The sequence below is a fragment of the Hemicordylus capensis genome, chromosome 6, assembly GCF_027244095.1.
Source record: "Hemicordylus capensis ecotype Gifberg chromosome 6, rHemCap1.1.pri, whole genome shotgun sequence".
In the NCBI taxonomy this organism is placed as follows: domain Eukaryota; kingdom Metazoa; phylum Chordata; class Lepidosauria; order Squamata; family Cordylidae; genus Hemicordylus; species Hemicordylus capensis.
The window spans coordinates 26,350,600-26,374,562 of NC_069662.1; the positions used below are offsets into that span (position 1 = coordinate 26,350,600).

Here is a 23,963-nt window from a genome sequence, read left to right on the forward strand (position 1 = left end):
ATGGTTAAATGTATGCTGCGTGTTCCACACCCTCCACGTCATGAGTATCATGAATCACAAGACATTGTCATTGGCGGCATTGCTTCGCAGTCCTTCAGACTGTCCTTTTCAGAAGATTTCACTGAAGAACCTTCACTGCCACCGAAGGAAGGGCTTATGTAAGGAGTAAATAATTTTGATTCTTTCTTCTTTAATCTCTAGAGTGAACAGTTTAGTGAGAGAACAGCTGTAGATCTGGAAGTGGAGATATATATATAATTCTTTAATGTTTTCTCCTTGAGAGGAACCCTGAAATCCTTTTTCACATTTAAGTTTCTCTTTGGAAATTCACTTTTGAACATAACTTTGGCAAAATTTTGGTTCCCAGCCTAGCCTAGGATGTGGCATCAGATAAAATTTGTTAGTTTTTGGTCTTTTGATCCCAGGCCTCCTCTTCTACATGTTGGATGAACAAAAAATAGAGTAAACGATGCCGGCAGTGGTACACTGATGCTCTCCTTTCTGCATATGTGTTTATTTTGGTAAGGCAGAATGTCATATGTTAGCAATGCTGGAAGGACAAGGTTGAAAAGTCAAAGGCACAGTGAGGCTTATAAGACTAAAGTATGGTAGTTGCAGTATGTGTCTGTTGTATCATAAGGTGACACACAACTCAGCAAGAGAAAAAAAGAGTTAGATGTCCTATATTTATAGCTTCAATTATTTATTGTCCTTTTAAACCTACTTTCCTCATGGAAAGTCGTCTCATGACCTTGATGTGTGTGTGTGTGTATGTTTCTGTGTGTCCATATGTATGCTCCCCTAACAACTGTGTACCCTATTGCACCAATTTGGATCAAATTTGGTACAGTTGTACTGCCAGATAGGGACACCCTCAGTGGCCTATTTGCTATGACACCATGCAGCCCAATTCAAGATCATAGACATCTGAGGCAGAAGTGAGCTAACTTGTGAACCACCTAACCAGTTTGAACCAAACTTGCTATAAGGTAAAGATTATAAAGGACATCAAACCTTGATATCCCCAAACTGAATTTGAGAAACCATTTCAGATAACACCAGTGTGTCCCGTCCCCCCCACCTAAGTACTTTGCGATGCCTGGACCAATTTGAATCAGATTTAGTCCAGTTGTAGTGCCTCAGAGTGACATTTCAATAGCATGTTTTATCCTACTTTTCTCATATAGGATCATGGAGATGTTCTTGGTGTGTCTGTGTGTGTGCATATGTGTGTGTCCCTAACAACTTTGCAAAGCATGGAGCAACTTGCATCAAATTTTGTAGTAGCGCCACAAACGGACATTAATAAGAACGGCCCTGCTGGATCAGGCCCATGGCCTATCTATTCCAGCATGCTCTTTCATACAGTGGCGCACCAGATGCTTCTGGGAAGCCCTCAGGCAAGAGGTGAGGGCATGCCCTCTCTCCTTCTGTTGCTCCCCTGCAACTGGTAATTAGAGGCATCTTGCCTCTTAGGCTGGAGGTGTCCTATACTAGTAGCCATAGATAAACCTGTCTTCCATGAATATATCTAAACCTTTCTTAAAGCCATCCACATTCTTAGTTGTCACCACATCTTGTGGCAGAGAATTCCATAGGTTAATTATGTGTTGGATGGAAAAATATTTCCTTTTGTTGGTCCTAAATTTCTCAGCAATCAGTTTTATGGGATGACCTCTGGTTCTAGTGTTATGCAAGAGGTAGAAAAAATTCTTGCTATCTACTCTTTTATTTTATACACCTCTATCAAGTTGCCCCTCAGTCATCTTTTTTCTAAACTAAAAAGCCCCAGGTGTTGTAGCCTTACCTCATAAGGAAGGTGCTGTAGGCTTCTGATTGTCTTGGTTGCCCTGTTCTTCATGTTCTCCAATTCTATAATGTCCTTTTTGAGATATGGAGACCAGAACTTTATGCAGTACTCCAAATGTGGCCCCACCATAGATTTGTATGAGGACGTTATGATATTGAGAGTCCTATTTTCATTCTCCTTCCTAATGATTCCAAGCATGGAATTGACTTTTTTCACAGGTGCTGCAGATCGTGTTGTCAACACTTTCAATGAGCTGTCCACTACAACCTGAAGTTCTCTCTCCTGGGCAGTCACCTACAGCTCAGACCACTTAAATGAATAAAAAATTGGGGTTTTTTTGCACCAGTGTGCATCACTTTACACTTACTTACATTGAACTACATCTGCCATTTTGTTGCCCGCCCACCCACCCCCATATCGGAGAGATCCTTTTGGAGCTCCTCACAATCTGTTTTGGATTTTACTACCCTAAATACTTGGTATCCTCTGCAAATCTGGCCACCTCACTGCTTACCCCAACTTCTAGATCATTTATGAATAAATTAAAAGGCACTGGTCCCAGTACAGATCCCTGGGAGACCCCACTTTTTACTTCCCTTCCCTCCATTGTGAACACTGTCCATGTCTTTGTACCCTCTATTTATTTCCCTTCAAACAGTTTCCAATCCACACATGAAGCTGTCCCCTTATCACATGACTGTTAGGTTTTCTCAAGAGTTCCTTATGAGGAACTTTGAGAAACGCTTTTTGGAAGTCCAAGTATACTGTGTCAACTGGATCGCTTTTATCCACACACCTGTTGACACTCTCAAAGAACTCCAAAAGGTTAGTGAGGCAAGATTTACCGTTGCTTAACAATTTTATCTTTGAAACTTCCCTCCCCAATTCAGTGAAACATTCTGCTTGGGGAACCTTTAGTCCAGTTCTAGTGTGTAAACATGTGGTTATGTAAATCACCCACACACCCAGTGCAAAAAACCCAAATGTTTTCACAGTTTTGAGACAATGAGACTATATGGACATATGAATCTATTGATACAGAAACAAACTAGCCACTCAGGTATTCTCTATTCTGGCAGCAGCTCTCTAAAATCCAAGAGAGAGTGTGTGTTCCCAATCTTCCTACTAGACCTCCTTTATAAAATAGGTATTTTGGACAAAAGCCATAGCTAGGTGTTCTACCACTGAGCTATGGCCTGTTCCTAACTGGTCTTTGGTATAAATTTTCACAAGCTGTGTAAGTAATGATTCTTAAGACTTTGTGACACTTATGAGCAAAATAACTGAGATTTCATGTTTGTATTAAAATAACAGAGTTTATTACCAAGGTCAGGAAGGTTTTGCAGTTGATGCAAAAAGATCACCATGGATTCTGAATGCATCTACTGCTGCTACTATATTATTACCACTACTAATAAAATAATGATGGTATATCTTTTGACATCAATGAAGCATACAAATCAGATTTCTCTCTCTTTATGTATTTGGTATATTTGTACATTGTCACAAACTTATGTCTCTGGGCAGTTTACAACAAAAAGAAAATAAAACAGAAAATAAAACATCAAAACACTTTAAAACTACAATTCTAATTAAAAGGCTTGATGTGTAAGATACGCATCTTACGTATCTTTTTCAAACCTGTCAGAGATTGGGAGGCTCTTTTTTTGGCAGGGAGCACATTCCCTTACCTTGGAGCACAACAGGCTCACCCCTGAGTAGCCACCATATGAACTAGATCTCTCCTGGTCAGATGGACCTCTCTGGATGATCTCAATGGGCAGAAAGCCGCATAATGAAGATTTTCTTTTACATAGCCTGGGTTTAATCTGTTCAGGGCTTTATAAGTTATAGTCTTCACTTTGTATATTTCCAAGAAACAGATGGAGGTGGGTACCTCAAGCAGCAGGTAGACCAGCTCCAAGGCAGGCTGATGTTCTAAGCCCAGAGCAGAGGCCTCATCTACCTACCAACCCAATCGGTAGACCCACTCTCCCCGGGAAAAAAGCCCTCCAAGATGGTGTGGGGAACACCCAAAACGTTCCAACTCAGAATGGGGTCGTCCCATTCCAAGCTCAAAACAGTCCCTTCATTTCAAGCTCGGAACACTCTAAATGGCCCATTTCAAGCTTAGAATGTTTTCAGATCGAAATATTTATACATTGCTACTAGTTAGGCTTGCGTAACCTAAGACATGTTTAATAACTCCATACTAGGAAGTGATCATATATGAGAAATAAATTCATTAGAAAGAGAGAGAAAATGCTTGCACCAACATGCAATACAATACAAATACTATCTGCACCCCTGTAGAGTTTGAGACTCACAGACTTCCTAATTTGATGAGGTTTGTATCAAATGTATCAATGGCTACTTGTCATGATGGCTATATCTTACTTAGGGAAGTGGATTAAAGGCATGCCCATCTCCTACTTATGTGCTTTCCAGAAGCATCTGTGTGAAATGGGGCACTGGCCTAGAGAGGCCTTTGATCTGATCCAGTAGGTCATATTGTCAGAGGCAGACACATTTAACAGATATGTTACCTGAGATATGTATTTAACTGAAAACGCTGCTGACTGTATCTTCTGCCATCTACAACCGAAACATGAGCTCCATCTTTAGATATGGCCATGTATAACAATAGAATCCAAATCTAATGTGAAGCTCTCTTTAAGCTGCAAGATCTACCTAATGAAAATCTTGAAGAACCCCGTAGAAATCATTCTACAAATATCCTTCTGATACTCTCATTCTAGCACACTGCCTAAGAATTACCAGCACATCCTGGTCTTGGCATTTGCAGTGAAGGAAGTCAATGAAAACCCTCAGCTCTTACCCAATGTCACTTTGGGCTTCCGCATCTATGATAGCTATTTAAATGCCAAGTCAACCTATCATGCCACAATGCTACTTATATCCACATCTGAGGAATTTGTTCCCAACTACAAATGTGACTTCCAGAATAACCTAATAGCAGTCATTGGAGGACTGGACTCTGAAACCTCTCTTCAGGTAGCAACTGCATTGGATTTTTACAAGATACCCCAGGTAGGTTGTCTGTGTGCTTCTCTGTCTCTCTGTGTAGGACTAAGGTTATGTAAGGCATTTTCACACTTGGTTTTTGAGATGTGATTTTCTGTAAAGGCAATATTGGGAGCAGCGAAAGTAATCAGAAGTATGTTCAAAAGCCCCTGATTACTGGTGAAAGACAAAAACATATTTTTAAACTGATGGTTTTCTTATATTTAGAAAAGAGGGAGCCACTATCCTGGGGAAACGTTTAAATGTAATTCTGAAAATCCTGATCCTGTTGATAGTTAAAATGAGCATAGTCATACTTTATCTTGGATTTCAGAGAAGGTTCATTTTAATTAGCTCTGGGAAGCAGTAGGTAGGATTTCATAGCTAGATAAATGAAAGCAAAAGGAGCCCCAAATGGGTCGGAGTCCAGTTTGGTCAAAAGCAACTCTGATAAGAAAACAAGAAGCTCTGCTAAAAACTAATCCACCTACAGGATTTGAGAGCTGGTCTTGTAGTAGCAATCATGAATTGTCCCCTTTGTTAAACAGGGTCTGCTCTGGTCCCTGCCATGGGAGAGTACATGTGTGAGCACTGTAAGATATTCCCATCAGGGGATGGGGCCACTCTGGGAAGACCATCTACATGCTTGAATGCAGAGGGTTCCAAGTTCCCTCCCTTCTCCAGATAGAGCTGAGAGAGACTCCAGCCTGTACCTTTGAAGAAGGCACTGCCAGTCATTGTAGACGATACTGAGCTAGACGGACCAAGGGTCTGACTTGGTATGTGGCAGCTTCCTATGTTCCTATGCCACTTGGGAGGAGAGCTGGTCTTGTAGTAGCAAGCAGGGGTGGAGCCACCATTGTGTGAACAGGTTCAAAGAACCCGGGCTGCCAATGGTAGGAGCCACTGAAACCTCAAGGGGGGCATGGTTTGGTCTCTAGAAGAGCCCCAAGTGAACTCCCCTGCCCACGCCCTGGCTACTAAGAGCCCCAAGTGGGTGCATTTGCTGCCTGAAAGCATCTGTTCTCCCTTTCTCTCCCTCTCTGCACAGCATTGCCCACAAACAGTATTACAGCCATCTCATTCCTTGTCTGAACCTTGGGAACACAGCTCTTCAGTTTCCTACCCTGTCCTCTTCTTTCCTTCCCCCATTGCAACTATACCTTTTTTATATATTATTAAATTTATGGTCATGGACCAAGACATACAGCATAAAACCTAATGAACAATAAAACATACAATTTATAAGTACATAGATTTTCTTCAACTAATTATAATATAACAAAATTTAGCTGTAACATAAGATACTACTTCATCCAAATCTGACAAAAGAAATTTTGCAAGAGCCTCATCAGATGACCCTTGCCTGCTGTGTATCAACGGGGAAATCAATCGTTGTCTGACCTCATGATAGAGCTTGCAGTGGAACAAAATATGATCTCTAGTTTCTATATCACCACAAGGGCATTATCTATCTTGAACAGGGAGGTGCTGATATCTCCCTACTAAAAGAGCTGAAGGAATCGCATTGAAGCGCACTCTCAAAAAGGCCCACGTATATTTATTAACAGATATAGAATAACACTAACAAGCCGGGACAAACCCTTCTCTTGTTTTTGGGGAGAATAATAATTAGGCAAAAGAGCCCTTTCAGCTTGCAGTTCAATTCTTCGACATACTGCTTTCTTTGCACCAACAAATCATAACTCTAGTAGAGCATGAGGATTTAAGCCCATGGAGGTAAGTTTGTCCAGAATGGTAAGCGACCATCTAGGTTGTGGATCAATCGGTAGGAACTTAAATATAAGTCCCACTGGATTAAGGTGAATGTTTAGCCAGTAATTAATAACTGGCATCCAGACCCTTGCTTCAATTTTAATTAGACCTGCTTCTTGGCGAATCACTGAATTAGGTGTACTTCTAGATGCACCAAATAAAGATCTTAGAAAGGATGTTTGAATCCTTTTAAGGATAATCCAATCTTTAAAAGGGCCTAACTGAGCCCCATACAACATCTGTGCAATTGGTTGCACTACAAATAATTTGATGGCAGCTGGTATATGAAAACCACCCTGCAAGCGAAAAAATCTCAAAATAGAAGACGAGGAACGCTTAGCAGAATCAGCGGTCATCTTATAAGGAGCCATTATCATGGAAAGTCACACCCAGATATTTATATTGGGTCTGTTGTTCAGCATGTTGTTGTAGCATATAAAAGAGACTTCAATTGGCGTACATGTTTGACTATCAGATAGTGTAATATAAAACATGACTTATAGGTATATAATTTGCCAGATTCTCTCTAGAGTCTTTCTTATACAAAGGAATTATTATTGCAAGACCCCAGTCTGTAGGTATTTGCGCTGATTGGTCTACATATGTAAAAAGAGAGGCCAGAAGCGGCGCCCCCCAGTCAATTTGGCTCCTTAGAAGATCTGGAGGAAGATGGTCACTGCCTGGAGATTTCCCCACATTTAACTGTACCTTTTAAGACTGCTCCTTTGCCTTAGAAAAAGCACTGTTCAACCCCATTTGTTGGTTACTACACAGTCATTGGTTCTTCAAAACCACGTGTGTTTCTTTCTGACCTCCAGCAAAAACTGGCACACTACTCTGTGCAGCTGGGTGTAAACAGGAGGCAGGAGAAGGAGACATGCTCCATTTAGCTAGGCTGTGAAGGGTTCTTCTGGGCTACCCGGGGCTACAGTGTGTGTGTGGGAGGGGGAAGGATGGTGTGTGTGTGTGTGTGTGCGCACGCACAGCCAGGTGTAAGCGGGAGGTGGGGGGGAGGAGATGCACTCTAGCTAGGCTGCAAAGGGCTCTTCTGGGCTCCTCTATGCAGTGGTGGGGGTCAGCTGCAGTGTGTGTGTGTTTGTGTGCACAGTGTGTATGGAGTTTGTGTGTGTGGAGACGGCTACAATGTGTATGTGTGTGATGGTTGTTGGTTCTCGGTTCTCCAAAACCATGTGCGCTTCATCCCAAGCCCCAGCCCAAATGTGTGTGCTACTCAGTGCAGCCAGGTGTAAGTAGAAAGTGTGGTGGAGGAGGGGGAGGAGACATGCTCACTTTAGCTAGGCTGTGAACTACTCCTCTTAGTTTCTTTAGGCTGGGCTCTGTGTGTGTGTGTGTGTGTGTGTGTGTGTGTGTGTGTGTGTGAGAGAGAGAGAGAGAGAGAGAGAGAGAACTGTGTGTGTGTGTGTGAGAGAGAGAGAGAGAGAGAGAATGGCTGCAAGGTGTATATGTGTTTGTGTTAATCGCTGTAGTGTGTGTGTGTGTGTGTGTGTGTGTGTGTGTGTGTGTGTTAGTTATCCAAGCCAGATCTTCCTTTTCAAAAACTTTGCAAATTCAGTAATAAAAATCCTCTGGTTTAAGATAAGATGGGCTTAAATTCTCACTCGTGCTCTAAAAAGCATGGAAGTTCCAAGTAAAGTTTCTCATCTTAAAGTCTGCACCAGAGCAGCTGTAAAGACTTTGTACAGTCTCATATATAATGCTGGCTTTAGAAATGCAGCTCTCTGCACCCACACTTTGCCAGGATTTTGGCTGGTATCATCCAAGACAAGTTTCCAGGACTGAAACAGCCTAATGAATCTCTTGCAGATTATTTTAGTGCTATAGCTAATATTTGGCCTTTGGGGGTAGCACAGTGCTATCTCAAAAGACCTCCTATTTGCCTACAGTAGATAGCAATGAATAAGGCAGAAATGGCATCTTTAGGAAGCTGCATTTGTTGAATGTCTACCTTGATGCAGGACCATGGCAAAATGTGGGTGCATGGAGCCTCGTTTCTAAAGCCAGCATGATATACAAGACTGTACAAAGTCTTTACAGCTCCAGGGTGTAGAAGTTAAGATGGGAACCTTAACCTGGATTTTCCATGCTTTTTAGAGCACAAGTGAAAATGTAAGCCTAGCTTCACTATCATCTTATACTGGAGGTTTTGTTTGTTTGTTTTAACTGAATTCTGCTTCAGTTCAGCAACACTCTTTACAAACACACAAATACACACCCACACCCTCTTCATTTGGAAAACCATAGTTTGTAATTGCTGACAAAATTAAAAAGCTGCTAGATGGTTGTCAATCAGGTATTCTCTGGTGCAGTTCCCTAGTAAAATATGAACCAGCTATTTAGGCAAGCAACAACAATGTCAGGCTCCAATCCTAAATTCATAGCCTGAAAAGAATAAAAGTCCATTATATTGCCATTTTTTGAATAATAAAGATGACTTATATTAGAGTCAGGAGATGGACTGCACACCCTCATATGGAAGTCCATTATGTTCATGGTTGGACAATATGACCCAAACTCTGTAGTTTTCTGAATCCCATCCTGTGAGCATTTTCTCACATTTCCTACTTGCATTTGAATTTGAACGTGCCCAATTACTTAACTCACTATATGCACATGTGTCATGTGTGCTATTTCAGATGCAATGTGGATGCTTGGTTGAATCTGAGAATTCCTGCTATGCTTTTCCATCTGAATACACCTCTCAAATGCACCCAAGGTTCAGTTACAAACTGAGTGTTGAAACCAAGGTGTGTATTTAGCTTGTTTGCTTTAAGCATGGCTGAATTTGCCATTGCGTTGTGTCCAAACCAACACCTTGGCCTTATTCTAGGCTTGTTACAAGAGGCTTCGCACAGAGCAACTGAGAAAAGTGTGGGGATTGGGTGAATGGCAGAGGGAGGGGGCCAAATAAACCAATGAGAGCAGAACAAACCACTCTGTGTTTTGTCTGACAGAGCCCTGTGTGAACTTACTCAAGATAAGCTTACTCAACTTCGACCTCCAGGTGGTTTTGGACTACCATAATCTCCAGCCACAGTGGCCAATAGCCAGGGATTGTGGGAGTTTTAGGCCAACATCTGGATGAGGACCAAAGTTGAGCAGCCCTAACATAATGAATTTGAACATCTCATATGTAAGTACTTGAAAGGGATTTATAACTGAAGCTCATGTTATTTTTCTTCCTTCTCCCCTTTATGTCTCACTTTAGCTCATCTATGGCTCCATTCCAGTGATGAATGATAAAACCCCAGGACTTCCCTTCTATCAATTGATCCCTAATGAAACTCTTCAGTATTCAGGGATTCTCTTTTTACTGCTACATTTCAGCTGGACGTGGATTGGGGTTCTAGTTATGGATAATGACAATGGAGAAAGATTTCTGGAAACTGTGTTTCCAATGTTTTCTCGAAATGGTGTTTGTTTTGCCTTCATAGAAAGAATCCCCACATTTAGATTTGTTCTTGAGATTGGAGGCATGTTGGAAGAGGGGATGAAAATATATGATACAGTCATGAAGAGCAAATCCAATGTCTTGGTTGTATATGCAGAATCATATTCCCTGGCATTTTTTGGATGGGTTTCATTTCTATCATCTTACAGGACAATCAAACCAAAAGGTAAAGTATGGATAGGAACAGCCCAGGTGGAGGTAACTGCATTTCATTATCAAAGAAATTGGGATGCAGAAATATTTCATGGTGCTATAACCTTTGCTATTCACTCGAGTGAGATACCAGGATTTCACCAATTTGTCGAAAGCAGAAATCCTTACAACACACAAGGAGATGGTTTTATCAATGACTTCTGGCATTGTGCATTTGAGTGTGAATTCCAAAACTCAGTTCTAGATGAGGTATATGAGGATATCTGCACAGGTGAGGAGAAGCTGGAGAGCCTTCCTGGGATTTTCTTTGAAAGGAGGATGACTGGACACAGCTACAGCATCTACAATGCCATCTATGCCATGGCCCATGCATTACATGCTATGTATTCATCTAATCTGAAATACAGAGCAAGAGTGAACAGAGAGAAATTGAAAATTCAGAACCCTCCGGGATGGCAGGTAATTATGATTACTTCTCTTTTTCTTGGTAAATCACTTTTGTGAGAGATTTACGTAAACGCTGCTGTTGCTGCTACTGCTGCTACTACTACTACTACTACTACTACTACTACTACTACTAGGGTCAGTGCTTTGACTAGGTGGTCACCTGGGAGGCAAAGAGGGGAAGGGCAGTCAGGGGAGAGGTGGGGGAAATATGGCCCAGGTGCTCCCGCCACAGAGCCAAAAGTGCAACCATCTATTGGGGCACCCACAACTACTCAGCTGCCAACCACACCAGCGGCCACCCTGCAGAATGCCACAGTGGAGTAACGAGGTGCTGTTGCTGCCTGCCTCCTGCCCTCTGCATGCTTCTGAATATCCTCTGGAAAAATCCATCTCTCTCTCTCAATTCCTTCCTCCTCATGCTGGCTCCTGTGCCACACCCCCACTCTCTAACATCCCCATTTTCTTCAATCAAGTTCTCTCCAATCCCTTAAAAAGACAGAACACCCGTCACACCCAGATATTCAAACCTCATTCTTTTCTTCTGATGTCCCATATGAGGCACCCACCTCTTGCCATATTCTGTCCAGAAGAAAGATCCCTCTGAAGCAATGGTTGTTTTATTAAATTCTCCTCCTCCCTTTGCATGCAAGCACCTCCCACCTCCTTCCCTGAGGCACATAGATGTTGTTCAAGCATCACAGGTAGCTGCAGCGAGGAACATGTTGTTATCACACTGGATGGTATTATTTGTAAACAAACAAACAAACAAATGCAAAAGGTAGGGGAGAGTCTGCAGGGGGAGTGATTTACCAGCACGTATGCAGATGTTCAAGTGAAGAAGAGTTCCCCTCCACCAGAATGCTTTATTATTTTTGAAAAGACTAGTAGGGGAAAGGGGGAAGGAAAAAAGACATATATTATTTTTTCTCTCAATTGCAGAATGTGCATAGCATAGTCCTTATTTTGGTCTTTGACCAGCATAACAGCAAAATAGACAAAAATATTTCAAACAATGTACTCCTGCAAAATAATAACAGGTCTCTATAAAATTACTTAGTATAATAAGCAGAAGAAGCTAGAAGTTAAAACTATGAACATAAAATTAGATATAAAAGTTAGTCAACACTAAATTTGTTAGTAATGATAATAAAATATATCAGAATGACACTGAGTATAAAGGTAGCAAGACAGCAAAATTATGTAATTAATACAGAGTGGTGTTAAATCTCATACCATATTGTATTCTATACTATGTATGGCAGCAACATATCCAGTGAGTGGAGGCAACATACACATAGGCATTAGAATATTTAGTTCTTAATGAGCGCTAACAAATTTTGCTAGCTATAAGGCAGCACTTAGCCACATTATAGGATCTAGAGTCATTCTGATCTGTCAAGAGGAAATTTAGGTAAAGGAATCAGTACAGCCTGGATATGAACTAATATATGAAGAGATTAGCTTATGCCGAATAGCATGGTAACAGTGACAGTACAAGAGTACATGAGCCATTGTTTCAATCTCACCAGAGCCACAGGGGCAAATACGCACTCCATATGGAATTCTTTGATATCTCCCTTCCATCACAGCTGTGCACAAGGCATTGCATCGGCTCAATGTTAGGGCTCTGTGGTACTTTGAGACTGTTGTTGGTTTAAATAGTTGGCAGGGGTAAAACTCAGAATTTGATAGTACAAAAAGACGCCTACTGGAATAGAGCCCTGATCAATTTGTCACTCCATATCATACATTCTTTCTCTTATTTTGAGTCTGGCATTTTCATAACCCAGGGTTAGCAGTGTACTGGGAGAAAGACCATAATAATATAGCCTTTCCTCCACCCCTTTTTCCCACCTGGAGTGATAGATATCCTTTAGCACCAATGGAGCTAAACCAATGGGATAGAAAACCAGCTTAAGCCATAATTCAAAAATAATAATCACAGCCCTAGCCTCTATTTTGAGCAACCCTGCTTCCAGCTGAAGAACTGCATTAAGGGACGTAGCCGGGGACCTGAAATCTGTTATTCAGGAAATTATAGATTGAACCACTTATAATTTAGATAAATTAGGGTATATGCCCAACTGCCCAAATTAATAAATTAGGGTATATGCCCAAAATGGGCACCCCTGGAGTAGTAATAAGATTGAATTGCCTGTGTGCTCTTCTTAGCATTCTGTCTAACTTATTCTCTGTGTGCAGAACTAGAGCCATAGGCCTGAAATATTACACCAAGGTATTTAAATTGTTTTACTTGTTCCAACTTGTACCCATTTAGTATCCAATTGTAAATTTTTGGTCTGTTTGCAAACACTAGAATCTTGGTTTTACTATAATTAATTTCAAGTGAATGCTCCTTACAATAGGAGACCAAAGAGCACAATGCTCTTCTTAAACCTATTGGTGTTTGTGAAAGAATGACAGCATCATCTGTGTATAAGTGGATAGCAAGATGCATATCCACTAATTTGGGAGGATGATAATCCAAAATGTTTAAATGGGAAGCATGGGAATTAATGTAAAAGGTAAACAATAGTGGAGCCAAAATGCATCCTTGTCTCACTCCCCTAAATGTTAGAATTTCCTTGGTGAGGTGCCCCTGTGCACTACAGCACACTCTTATAGGGGAGTTTTCATGAAGTTTTATTATCAAGCATAGTAGCCGATGATCCATTGATGAATTAAGTAGCTTGTTCCAGAGTTTCTCCCTAAGGATCAAATCAAAGGTGGCACTGAAATCAATAAATCCTGCAAACAAAGCAGAGCCAGAATCGGAGTTGTATTTCCCTACTATATGCTGCAATATTAAGGCTGGGTCCAAGACAGAATGACCTGCATGGAAGCCAAACTGCTCCACAGCAAAGATGCTGTCCATTTCGAGCCAGTCTAGCAGTCTCTAATTCAAGTGTCTCGCGTACAGCTTACTTTTCACACTGAACAGACTTATAGGTCTAAGTTCTCAGGGAGCTTCCTATCACCTTTCTTGTAAATTGGAATAATTTTGAGCTGTCCTATCAATATATGAAAATAACCAAGCCAGGACCAGTGTCCACCATGCCAGATTATTTCTAATAACCTCTGCTAATATATGGTCATATCCCGGGGCTTTACCAGGTTTTAACAGTCTTACCAAAGCTTCTACTTCATAACATGACACAGGTGGCCTCTCTGGCAGCTGACCCACATCTAATATTGGGGTTGTGCCAGTTTCTTCATCTCTTTTATATAACTTACAAAAATGTTCCTCCCAAACCAAGGTGGGGATCACACAATTTTGGTGGGCTATAACACGAGATGGATATAGGATAATCATACGCTAAAACAATGAGAGGTTTTTTAAAAATATATCTTGTGGCTGCTATCTATCGTTGCCAGTCTACTCTCACAGGATCTCTCTTTTTATTTTTCAGCTGCTTATATTGTTTTTTCTTCAGTATGGTGCTCTGGCGAAAAGCAAAAGAAGGGCAGTCCCTGTATGCTTGATAAGCAATAATAAGCTCACTTTTGGTATTACTGCAGTCTTTCTCAAACCAGCTCTTAGTCAACTGTGGGCTAGTTGGTCTTCGGGGGTGTGGAACAGGTCAATACAGTCTGAAGTGCCTGAACAATGTTATTATAGTGGTCTAAAATATCATCATCTGTCTCATCTATTAGCAGTACCAAGTGGAGAGCGATAAGACTTTTAGATCCCAGCATTAACCTGACCTGCTCTCCCAGAGTATTAGAACATCTAACTGAGGAGGGACATGCCTCCAGATCTAAGTTTGAAAGATAGGACGGTTCAGCAAATATTAGGCTTCCAGCGAAATTCAGATGTAACTCTCCAGGGATGTGATCACTCTCCTGGTGACTAGCAATTATAAATTTCTCAAGATATATAAGTAAGCCAGGAGAGATCGCCCTATAATCAGTTGTAATAAATCTGGAACCAGTCCAAAAAGTGTACTCAGCCTGGTGGTCATTAATTGCAGTACCATTCAACAACTGCAAGTTTAATTAATCAAAGGTTTGGGACAGACACAGACCTGATTAATTCCCTATTCTGTCCTTAAATTGATGGGCAGTTAATGGTGGTGGAACTTCATGGGCCAAGGGAAAACACTGGAATTTAGTATATAACATCTTATCATTAATTTCCATTCTGGCACTGAAATCACCAGCAATCACAGTATATATGTGTGGCACAGAGCATTGCAGGTCTTCTATATAGGCCTTAAGATTAGACCATACAATCTTAATCAGAGAACGCTGGTGAGTAGGTGGGATTTACAAAAATCATTTACAAAAAGCAAACATTTACAAAAAGCATATGTTTGATCTAAGATCGTAAATAAACAACTAACTAACTACAAAAAGCAAAGACACATTGTGAAATCTAACCAGTGAGGCCATAGCATAATGCTGACAAATAGGCAAATTGGTAAATGTTGCCTTGATGGTAGTGGCGACAAATATACTCAGCCTGCTGCATGGCCGATCTCTGCCACCCCCCGGCATTGCTCTGATTGAAAAGGCATGTAAAGGCATCCACGTGGAGTTCTTCAGACAACCATGTCTCCTGAAGAAGCAAAAGATCAAAGTCAGCAATGTAACAAATTCAGCATCTGCCATCCTTGATTTTAAGCAGATCGCTTCTGCCTCAGCACAGAAGGGGAGCCTGTAGACATTAGACAAAATATGGGTCCGTGGCAAAGAGCATTCCTGGCACTCTTTTAGGTGAATCAACATTTGTTAGGGGAGGGGGCTCCTGCAGATATAAAATCGACTCAATCTGTGGTTGTGAAAGACCAGATTCCTCTTAATACTGTGCTGGAGAAGTGTGAGGAGGGTCCTCCTGGGGAGGAGTGTTAATTTCTCCACTTTCTCAGAATCACCACTTTCACTCTCCCTTGGAGCCATCTGGCTGACAAGCAAGGAGTTTGCAATGCTGCACACAGAAGCAAATGAATTTTCTGAGAGATTATTTGTGTTAGAACTACCATTTGTCTGGATCCAGAGTTGTTTAAAGTAAGGTTGAGGTCAGCAGATGGGTCTTTATCATTCTTGGCAGAGAGAGCTTGGCTTTGTTTCTCAGGCAATACATGCTTGGGTTTTCTCTCTTGTGTCTTGAGGCACATTTAGAAAACAGAGGTTGATTCTCTGGATTCTCCCAATTCTCTGGATTGTAAAAAACTTTTGAGGGAGAATTGCCAGACTATTTAAGTAAATCACGCATACGAATCAGGGTTGCAGGAATCAATGACTGTTCAAACGAAAGTCAAAGTCTAATTTCAGAAGGTCGTCTCCTTGGGTTTTTTGACAAAAAACTGTAAATCAATCGAGTTAGGTCTAAATCGTAAGATATGACAGAGAGAGCATTTGATACAAATTTTGTTATCCCAGCACTGACATCCAGGACAATATTGGGGATTTCATATTCTCTCCCTCTTTCTTTCTGATTATTGTGATAACCCCTTCTGGTGCCCAGTTCCTCTGACAATCTAGACAAAGATCCATCACATCTTCCTCAAACATTTAGTTTATTGAGAAATTTAGTTTATTGCAAAAAGAAAAAAGAAAGAAAGAAAGAAAGAAAAGTATACTTCAAATATACCCCAGAGAGTGTTTTAAATGACTGGGGTACATGAGACAATCTTCACATTTCTTTAAAAACACAAACACTTCTGTCTGCTTGACAGCAGCTGAAAATGAGGTTGCACTCAGGAAGCTTAAACTGGAGAGACCTGGGTTCAAATCCACACTCAATCATGAAGCTAACATGGTGACTTTGTGCCAGTTCCTAATTCCCAGTCCTACCCTACAGGACTGTTGTGAGGATAAAACAGAAGGAAACCATATATTCTGCTTTGATTAGAGGTGAGCAAACTATGGCCATAGGACCAGATGGCCTTGGACCCTTGGAACCTTTTCCTCTGGCCACCATCTGACTCATGTCACCTGTTCATCACTGCACCCCCCCATTGCCTCACTGCCTTCTCCTCCTTCTCTACCACTGCTGCCCATTGCCTGCACAATTAGGCATCTAACTGCTGTAGCATGTTGTAATGGTGACAATGACAGAATCAGCCACAAAGCCAAAGGTTAGTGGTGGCAGAAGAAGAGGAGAAAGAGGTGGCAGGCAAGGGGGGAAGGGGTATCAGTTGTTTCAGAGGCTACTGCTGCCACCACCAGTCCACAGGGGGTATCATGATGGCCAGGGTGCTATGACAGAGGCATTAAAATTCTTGCAATTATTTGGTTCTCCAGCCCAAGAGGTTTCCCAAAGGGGTGTGTGAGTCGTCTCGGATTGAGCCAACTCGGCTTGAAGCGTTCAGGTCAAATTGAATGGGTCCCATTTTGGTCCTAGTTCGAACTGAACCAGGTCCGAACCAGCTTTTCCAGTTTTGTGCACATCCCTAGTTTCTTCTGCCCATGATATAGATCCTTGGAGGAAAGTCAGGGTTAAAGAAGAAAAACAAAGCACTGTGGAAACGTCTGTTTAAAATGAAGACACCTTATCTAGACTCTTTCACTGGGGAGGCTTGAAGTGCTTCCTCCTGGAGGATTACTTAGAAAGGCTGACTGCGAAAGTAGATGAAACACTTCTAAACACTTGAAACACTTGAATTATTACATAAACTCATGTAATAATTAACAATAATGTATTTCTGTATTAACATGCAGGTAGCTGCTGTGTGTTGTTAAATACTAAGCCTGTGCTGTTGGAGGGGCACAACCCCCTGAGGAACACCCATATTCCTATTGCTGCCTCTCAGAGCTTTCTCCTCTCCTTCCAGCCCCACCCCCAATTTCCAGGAAGCAAGCTGTCAAACCAGAGATTTTAAAATAGCCTGTTCCCGCTTCTCACCTGAGAAGTGGGAGCAGGCCATTTGAAAATTAAAGTGCGAGCCCCAACTCTCAGATGAGGGACTTCTCTTTCTATTGGGATTCAAAATTTAAAGGAATAACTTTTAATTCCTGGCAAAATGTTGGATTATTATTGAATTTTTGATTCAAACCAATTCAATCAACTCAAAAGTTTTTGACCGGGTCATATCAGCTTTTCCTATAATTTTTCTGTTGGGTCCAATCGGATGGGATGGGATCCAATAATTTTTTACCTGCACAGGGCTATGAAATACCAAGCAAGGGTAATGTGTCTTCATAGTTAGGGTACATTCAATGATTAATTTTTAACAAAATATTTTTGTATTTCAAGTAACTTTTAATGTTCATTCTAGACGTGGGGAGGGGCACCAATGTCATACTTCACCTAGGGCACCAACAACCCTAAAGCTGGCCCCGAGTACTACTACTACCAACAGCAACAACAACAACGACAATGACAACTACAATGACAACAAAGTGTGGAAATCCTGCATTTGATAAAGCACCGTGTTTGTGACCCAATCTCTACAGCTTTCCAGATCTCTTCCTTTGCTCATAGTCTTACATTCACTACAGTTCCCATCATCTTTGAATGAAAAAATAATCCATATTTCAGTAAGCTTTCCCCCTTTGAATATTCCCCATGTCTGAATGCAATATAAATATAGTTTACAATGTACTATATGGTACTATAAGTACAGTTTACGGATTTTTGCAGACTCACATTGAGGTTCCTCTCATAACTTCTTCAACATGAATGATTAATACTTCTTCCAGCAAAGAGAGATTACTGTAGTTCCAGCAGAGATTTGTGTGGAAGATTTAGCTACAACCTTTTCTAAACTCTTGAATTTTCCTTTACCATTCAGCTTCATCACTTTCTGAGAGGTGTCTCATTTAATAACAGTGCAGGGGACAGGATCTCCTTTAACCAGAATGGGGAATTAGTTGCTGGATTTGATGTTCTCAACTGGATTGTTTTTAAAAATCAATCTTTTCAAATAGTGAAAATTGGAAGGGTAGATCCCCATGGTCCTGATGACCACGTGTTTACCATCAATGAGGATGCCATAACATGGTCCAGCTCATCTATCCAGGTATAATCCAATTTTGGGAAAACTCAGAAATCTATTTTAAATGTACAGGAAATATCTATGGTTGAGCAAAGTAAACGTGATTGGATTTTTGGTGTGCAGTTTTGATTTTAAAAAATTACATTGGATCCTGTGTTCCTGAATATAAATTTTTCCTTGGAAGGATGGAATTTAGAGTACTATATTAGTTATGAATATGTCAAACCTTAGATAATATTCCTGAAATGCCATTCAGAGGGCTACTTTAGATCTGACCTGCAAAACGTGGCAGGTGATAAACTCCATCTTTTCCTTGCATCTTCTGGTAACACAGGATGTGATGTTAAAATAAGAACATAAAACAGCCCTCTTTGGACATGAGAAGAACTGTGAATGCTGTTTGCAAATCTGAATGCTCACAAATTCACTTGAACATTAAATATACAGGTATTGTATATTCAGGCACCTGTTTAAACTTCTGTGTCATGTAAATACAGCAGTATGAACATTCTACAATCATATATTTTGTTCACTTTTAGGAATGTGCATGGACTGTGGTTCGAACACATTTTGGAAGCGTGGCATGGAAGTTTTAAGAAAGAGGAGAGCGGGTCCTAACCTGCTCTCCACCACTCAATGCAGCTTCCTTCTGGGGTGGTGTGCATCCCAAAAAGGCCCACACGGCATCAGTCTGCACATGGATTCTGCAAATGCACGGGCCTCATTTACATGGTCAGCATGGAGTTTCTGAGCACACACTTGGCCCCTGCACATGTGTGGCTGCCATGTGCATGCTAACACCATGTGGAGCTTCATGGGACATGCACCACCCCAGCAGGAAGCTGCATGGGGTGGCGGAAAGAAGGTTTCCTCTTTCTTAAAACTTCCAGGCCCTGCTCCTGAAATGTGCTCAAACAGTGCTTTGAATGATGGTTCATGCACATTGCTGTTTACTTACTGCTTTGTGTCCAAGTCTGTGGACATAACCAAAATTGAACAAATGTCCCTGGGCCCCTGTGGGGGAGTACCAGCTGGGTGACAGCTTGTTCTATGCGTTCTCCTTTATGTATCTCTGCAAAAGAAAGGTGGAGGAGCAGGGGCACATCTTCAGTTTTTGTCCCAAGGCCCATTGCAACCTTGCTACACCTCAACTGAGTGCCCTTACACTTTCAGTCCCAATCTTCACAAACCAGTAGCAGCAGGTGTGGGCACCACCGAGGGGTGGGGGCAGTGGGAGACACCTTTAAGGGTAAATTAATAGAAACTTACCTCCGCTACTGCTGCACCTGAACCCTGCTCTGAGCAGCAGGATGCCACCCAGCACCCCCTGCAGCAGGGAATTGCCTCTCCCACTCACCTGGCCACCAGTGGGGAATCAACTCTGCGGAGGCCAGGTGAGTGGCAGAGGTGATCCCCCACCACAGGGGGTGCTGGGTGATGCACTGCTGCTCAGAGCAGGTTTCAGGTGTGGCAGCAGTGGAGGTAAGGACCTATTAATTTACACTTAAAGTTGCCTCTTGTCACTGCCACACCAGTGGTGCCCACACCTGTTGCAACTGTCACAAACCCACACTCTTTTCTTATAAGTGGTGCAAGTGTTTCTGGAATTTTTAGCACTGTGTTCTGAGGCCCAAGTGGGTTGGAATACAGCTTTTGCAGCAGGAGCCATACTCCAGGACTGGCAACAGCGTGGAGACTCCAGGCAGGAATCGACATGCTGCCACTGCTCACAGAGACCCTGTACCCTCCGACTAGTTCTATAGTCCCTGGACCCTCCTAGGGGCAGTTCTGAACTCACAGTGCCTTCTAGCTCTTGTGAGTGGCACAAGAGTTTATTGGATCTGTAGTTGTACATGATAGTGATTGGTTGGCCACAGACATTTGTGGCGGAGGTGGTGGAGTTCTGACAGATACACTGGAATTCTGTAATGACATGATATGACATGATATGAAAGTGGAGGGAGGCAGTCATGACTTTCAGGTCATGTTGTGTCATATCTTCTCTGAACCTGAATTTTTATTTATTTATTTTTTGTTAAATTTTTATACCATCTTTCATTAAAACAATGTCAAGGTGGTTTACAAAACATTTAAAACAATTGAAGACTATAAAACAATTACACAATAAAATATTAAATTGGAATATCAAAATACAAATCTAATTAAAAGTACAAAAACATACACAATAGGGTCATAAAATACAGAGCAGCAGCACCAAAATCAACAGTCATATAAATGCCTGGATAAAAAGCCAAGATTTCACTTGCTTTCTAAAAATGGCGATGGATGCTGAGGAGTGGATGCCCACCAAGAGAGCATTCCAAGGTCTGGCATCCATAACTGAGATGGCCTTGTCCCATGTGTATGACAGCCGAGCCTACCTCATTATTGGCACATGAAGTAGAGCCCCCTCCGATGTTCTCATCAAACAGACAGAAATATTTGGGAGCTTTCCTTATCATGTCAACAACTGACTTTAAACATGTACTGGTGAGAAAATAAGTGAAGACAAATAGCACACATGCCACTAACCATCCCACATCAGATGCCCAGAGAAAGGCCTTATACAGTACATCCAAGTTGCTTCCATTCCAAGGCTAATTTCCAAATCTCACTGCCTTTCCTAAAATGACTTATACTGAAGGTGCTTCCAACAATCCTTTGCTCTCTTTACTTTCCTCTCTAGTTTCCCTCTCCAAACTGCCAAATGCTGTTTCATTAGATAGGTCCATTTCCACCTCCATTTAGCTGGTATGATCACCTTCTCCATCTACTATCTCATTCATAAGCACTGTGAAATTACAAACTGTGCCCTGTAAGAGATTTTTGTCACCCCAAAACTCCTGCGACCAGGAATAAATGAGGGCTCCAAGAATCCCTACATCCAGTGGGTTCTTTTTATGGTAGATTTGATCTACTTTTTATGGTAGATTTGATCTACAAATGCCATATTTACACATTGAGAAACTATCAGCCAAACATTATGGTTTAAAAATGCCCCAGAGACATGAAGATTCCAAGCATATTGCTCTCAAGGATATCATTCCTTTTTCTTATGTTTGCATTAGACACGGCCTCTTTCACTGTGTATTGAGAGATGCCAACCTGGTTTCCACAAGAGAGTGAGGGAAGGGGAGCCATTTTGCTGCTATGATTGCATCCCATGTCCAGACAGGAAGATTTCAGACCAGATGGGTAAGAAATACAGTATATTGTTCAAAGTTGTCAAACAAATAGCCTATAATTCAAAGGAATGTGTCTATAAAATCATGTACACATCAAGGTTATTTTTCTTCAATGTATGAAGCATGATGGAAAGTTTCAGAAAGGAAGTAGAGATGTGCACACAATTGGCGGGGAGGTCGCTTAAAGGTGGGATGCATACTTTTAAGAGCGGAGGAGGGTGTCATTACCCCTCCTGCTGCATTTCCCCTCCCAGTGCTCCATTTTAAAAGTATCCATCAGAGCGTCAGCGTACCTCCGTGCCACCCCGTGTCCTCTTCGGCTGGAATTACCCACCACACATGAGCACATTGGGCATGTGTGCATGCACCTTCACACATTGCTATACTGGGAGGTATGCTGCCACCCCAACAGAAACTTTCAAAATGGAGCACCTTTGGGGGAAACTCCATGGGAAGGTTAAGAGCAGCCTTCCCTGTCCTTAAATGTATGCCCCCTGCCTTTGAAACAGCAGAACAGCCAGTCATTTGAACATCCCTCAAAATTTTAGGTGGAGTGTGAGACAAATGAGATGTTAATGTATTATTGATAGATGGAATTGTATCCACAGGTGGTATATGTTTTCTATTTTGGTCTCAGACCGTAAATAAAATTTGAATTGAATTGAATTTGCTTGAATCTGTTTGTGGTAAGGTATAAAGTTATACTGGAGGTTCGGTACTGAATGTAGTAGATGCAGCAAAAACACTGTTGTGACTGGGTTGGGGACTCCATTAAGGTGAGTGCAGCTGTTTGGAGAGTTGTTGACGGATGCCAGAGAGCATTGGGGTGGGGATGAGCAGGTGAGGAGCTCCTTACATTCATCTCTTGTCATGGATTGAGTAGTACTCTTTTGCCATGGAGTCTACACAAATTTTCTTATGGGCAAATGGAACAGATATTGTATGCTGGTGGAATATATGAAATGCATATTAGACTGAGATGATATCTTGTTTTTTTTTCCAGATCTTGCTGACTGTTACAAATGCAAGGATGAAAACTATCCAAATAAATATCGGGATTCATGTATTCCCAAGTTTGTAACCTATTTATCTTATGGAGAACCTTTGGGACTTAGCTTGAGCTTTATCGCTATTTTCTTTTCATGTATCACAGCTCTGGTGCTAGGACTGTTTATGAAGTACCACAACACCCCCATTGTCAAAGCCAACAACCGGAGTCTCACCTGCACTCTCCTCATCTCCCTCCTGCTTTGCTTTCTCTGCACATTGCTGTTCATTGGCCATCCTGTGAAACTGACCTGTCTCCTCAGACAAACTGCTTTTGGCATCATCTTCTCAGTGGCTGTTTCCTGTGTGCTGGCAAAAACCATCACAGTGGTTCTGGCTTTCATGGCCACCAAGCCAGGATCCCACATGAGGAAGTGGGTGGGCAAAAGACTGGCCAATTCCATTGTTCTTTCCTGCTCCCTTATTCAAGTTGGCATTTGCACTGTGTGGCTGGAAATCTCTCCTCCATTTCCAGATGCCGACAAGCACTCAATGATTGATGAAATTGTGGTAGAATGTAATGAGGGCTCTGTGATTATGTTTTATTGTGTCTTGGGCTACATGTGCTTGCTTGCACTCATCTCTTTCACTGTTGCCTTCCTTTCCAGGAAGTTGCCTGACAGTTTCAATGAAGCCAAATTTATCACTTTCAGCATGTTGGTCTTTTGCAGTGTTTGGCTCTCCTTTGTTCCAACTTACCTGAGCACAAAGGGGAAATACATGGTAGCTGTGGAGATCTTCTCCATCTTAGCTTCCAGTGCTGGGGTTCTGGGTTGCATCTTTTCCCCCAAATGTTTCATCATTCTTCTGAGGCCTGACCTGAACAACAGGGAAAAGCTAATGAGAAGAAAGAACTGAAGGAAGAAGTTATCTTTGACCTTTTGTACAATCACACTTGTGTAGATATATGTATCCCTACAATTTTTCTGAGAAATTTCATGGTCATAGCTGAGTTTCCCCTAAAAACTCTTCACGTGATTTAAGTATGAAATTTCATTGAGAATAAGAAAACACAGATTTATGTAAAGAATACCATATTATATGCCTATACATATTTTTCATTTGGCTTCCCTTTGAAGAGACGATCTTCTTGGAATGCATGAAGTTATTGC

The 23,963-nt window shown here is 41.6% G+C and overlaps 1 protein-coding gene across 1 annotated transcript; it reads left to right on the top strand.

The window, feature by feature from the left end:
• Window positions 1–23,709, top strand: LOC128330994 (vomeronasal type-2 receptor 26-like). Its single transcript, XM_053264361.1, has 6 exons — window positions 1–158; window positions 4,570–4,861; window positions 9,837–10,691; window positions 18,416–18,643; window positions 21,688–21,814; window positions 22,808–23,709. The coding sequence occupies exons 1-6, from the start codon at window positions 1–3 to the stop codon at window positions 23,707–23,709; spliced, it is 2,562 nt and encodes an 853-aa protein (XP_053120336.1).
• Window positions 23,710–23,963: the final 254 nt, after the last annotated feature.

Excerpts from the sequence above, each read along its gene's own strand:
- LOC128330994 (XM_053264361.1), top strand. The coding sequence starts at position 1 with ATGGTTAAATGTATGCTGCGTGTTCCACACCCTCCACGTCATGAGTAT. Across the intron at positions 159-4,569 it reads CCACCGAAGGAAGGGCTTAT|CACACTGCCTAAGAATTACC; the intron begins GTAAGGAGTAAA and ends CTCTCATTCTAG. Across the intron at positions 18,644-21,687 it reads GGTCCAGCTCATCTATCCAG|ACACGGCCTCTTTCACTGTG; the intron begins GTATAATCCAAT and ends TGTTTGCATTAG.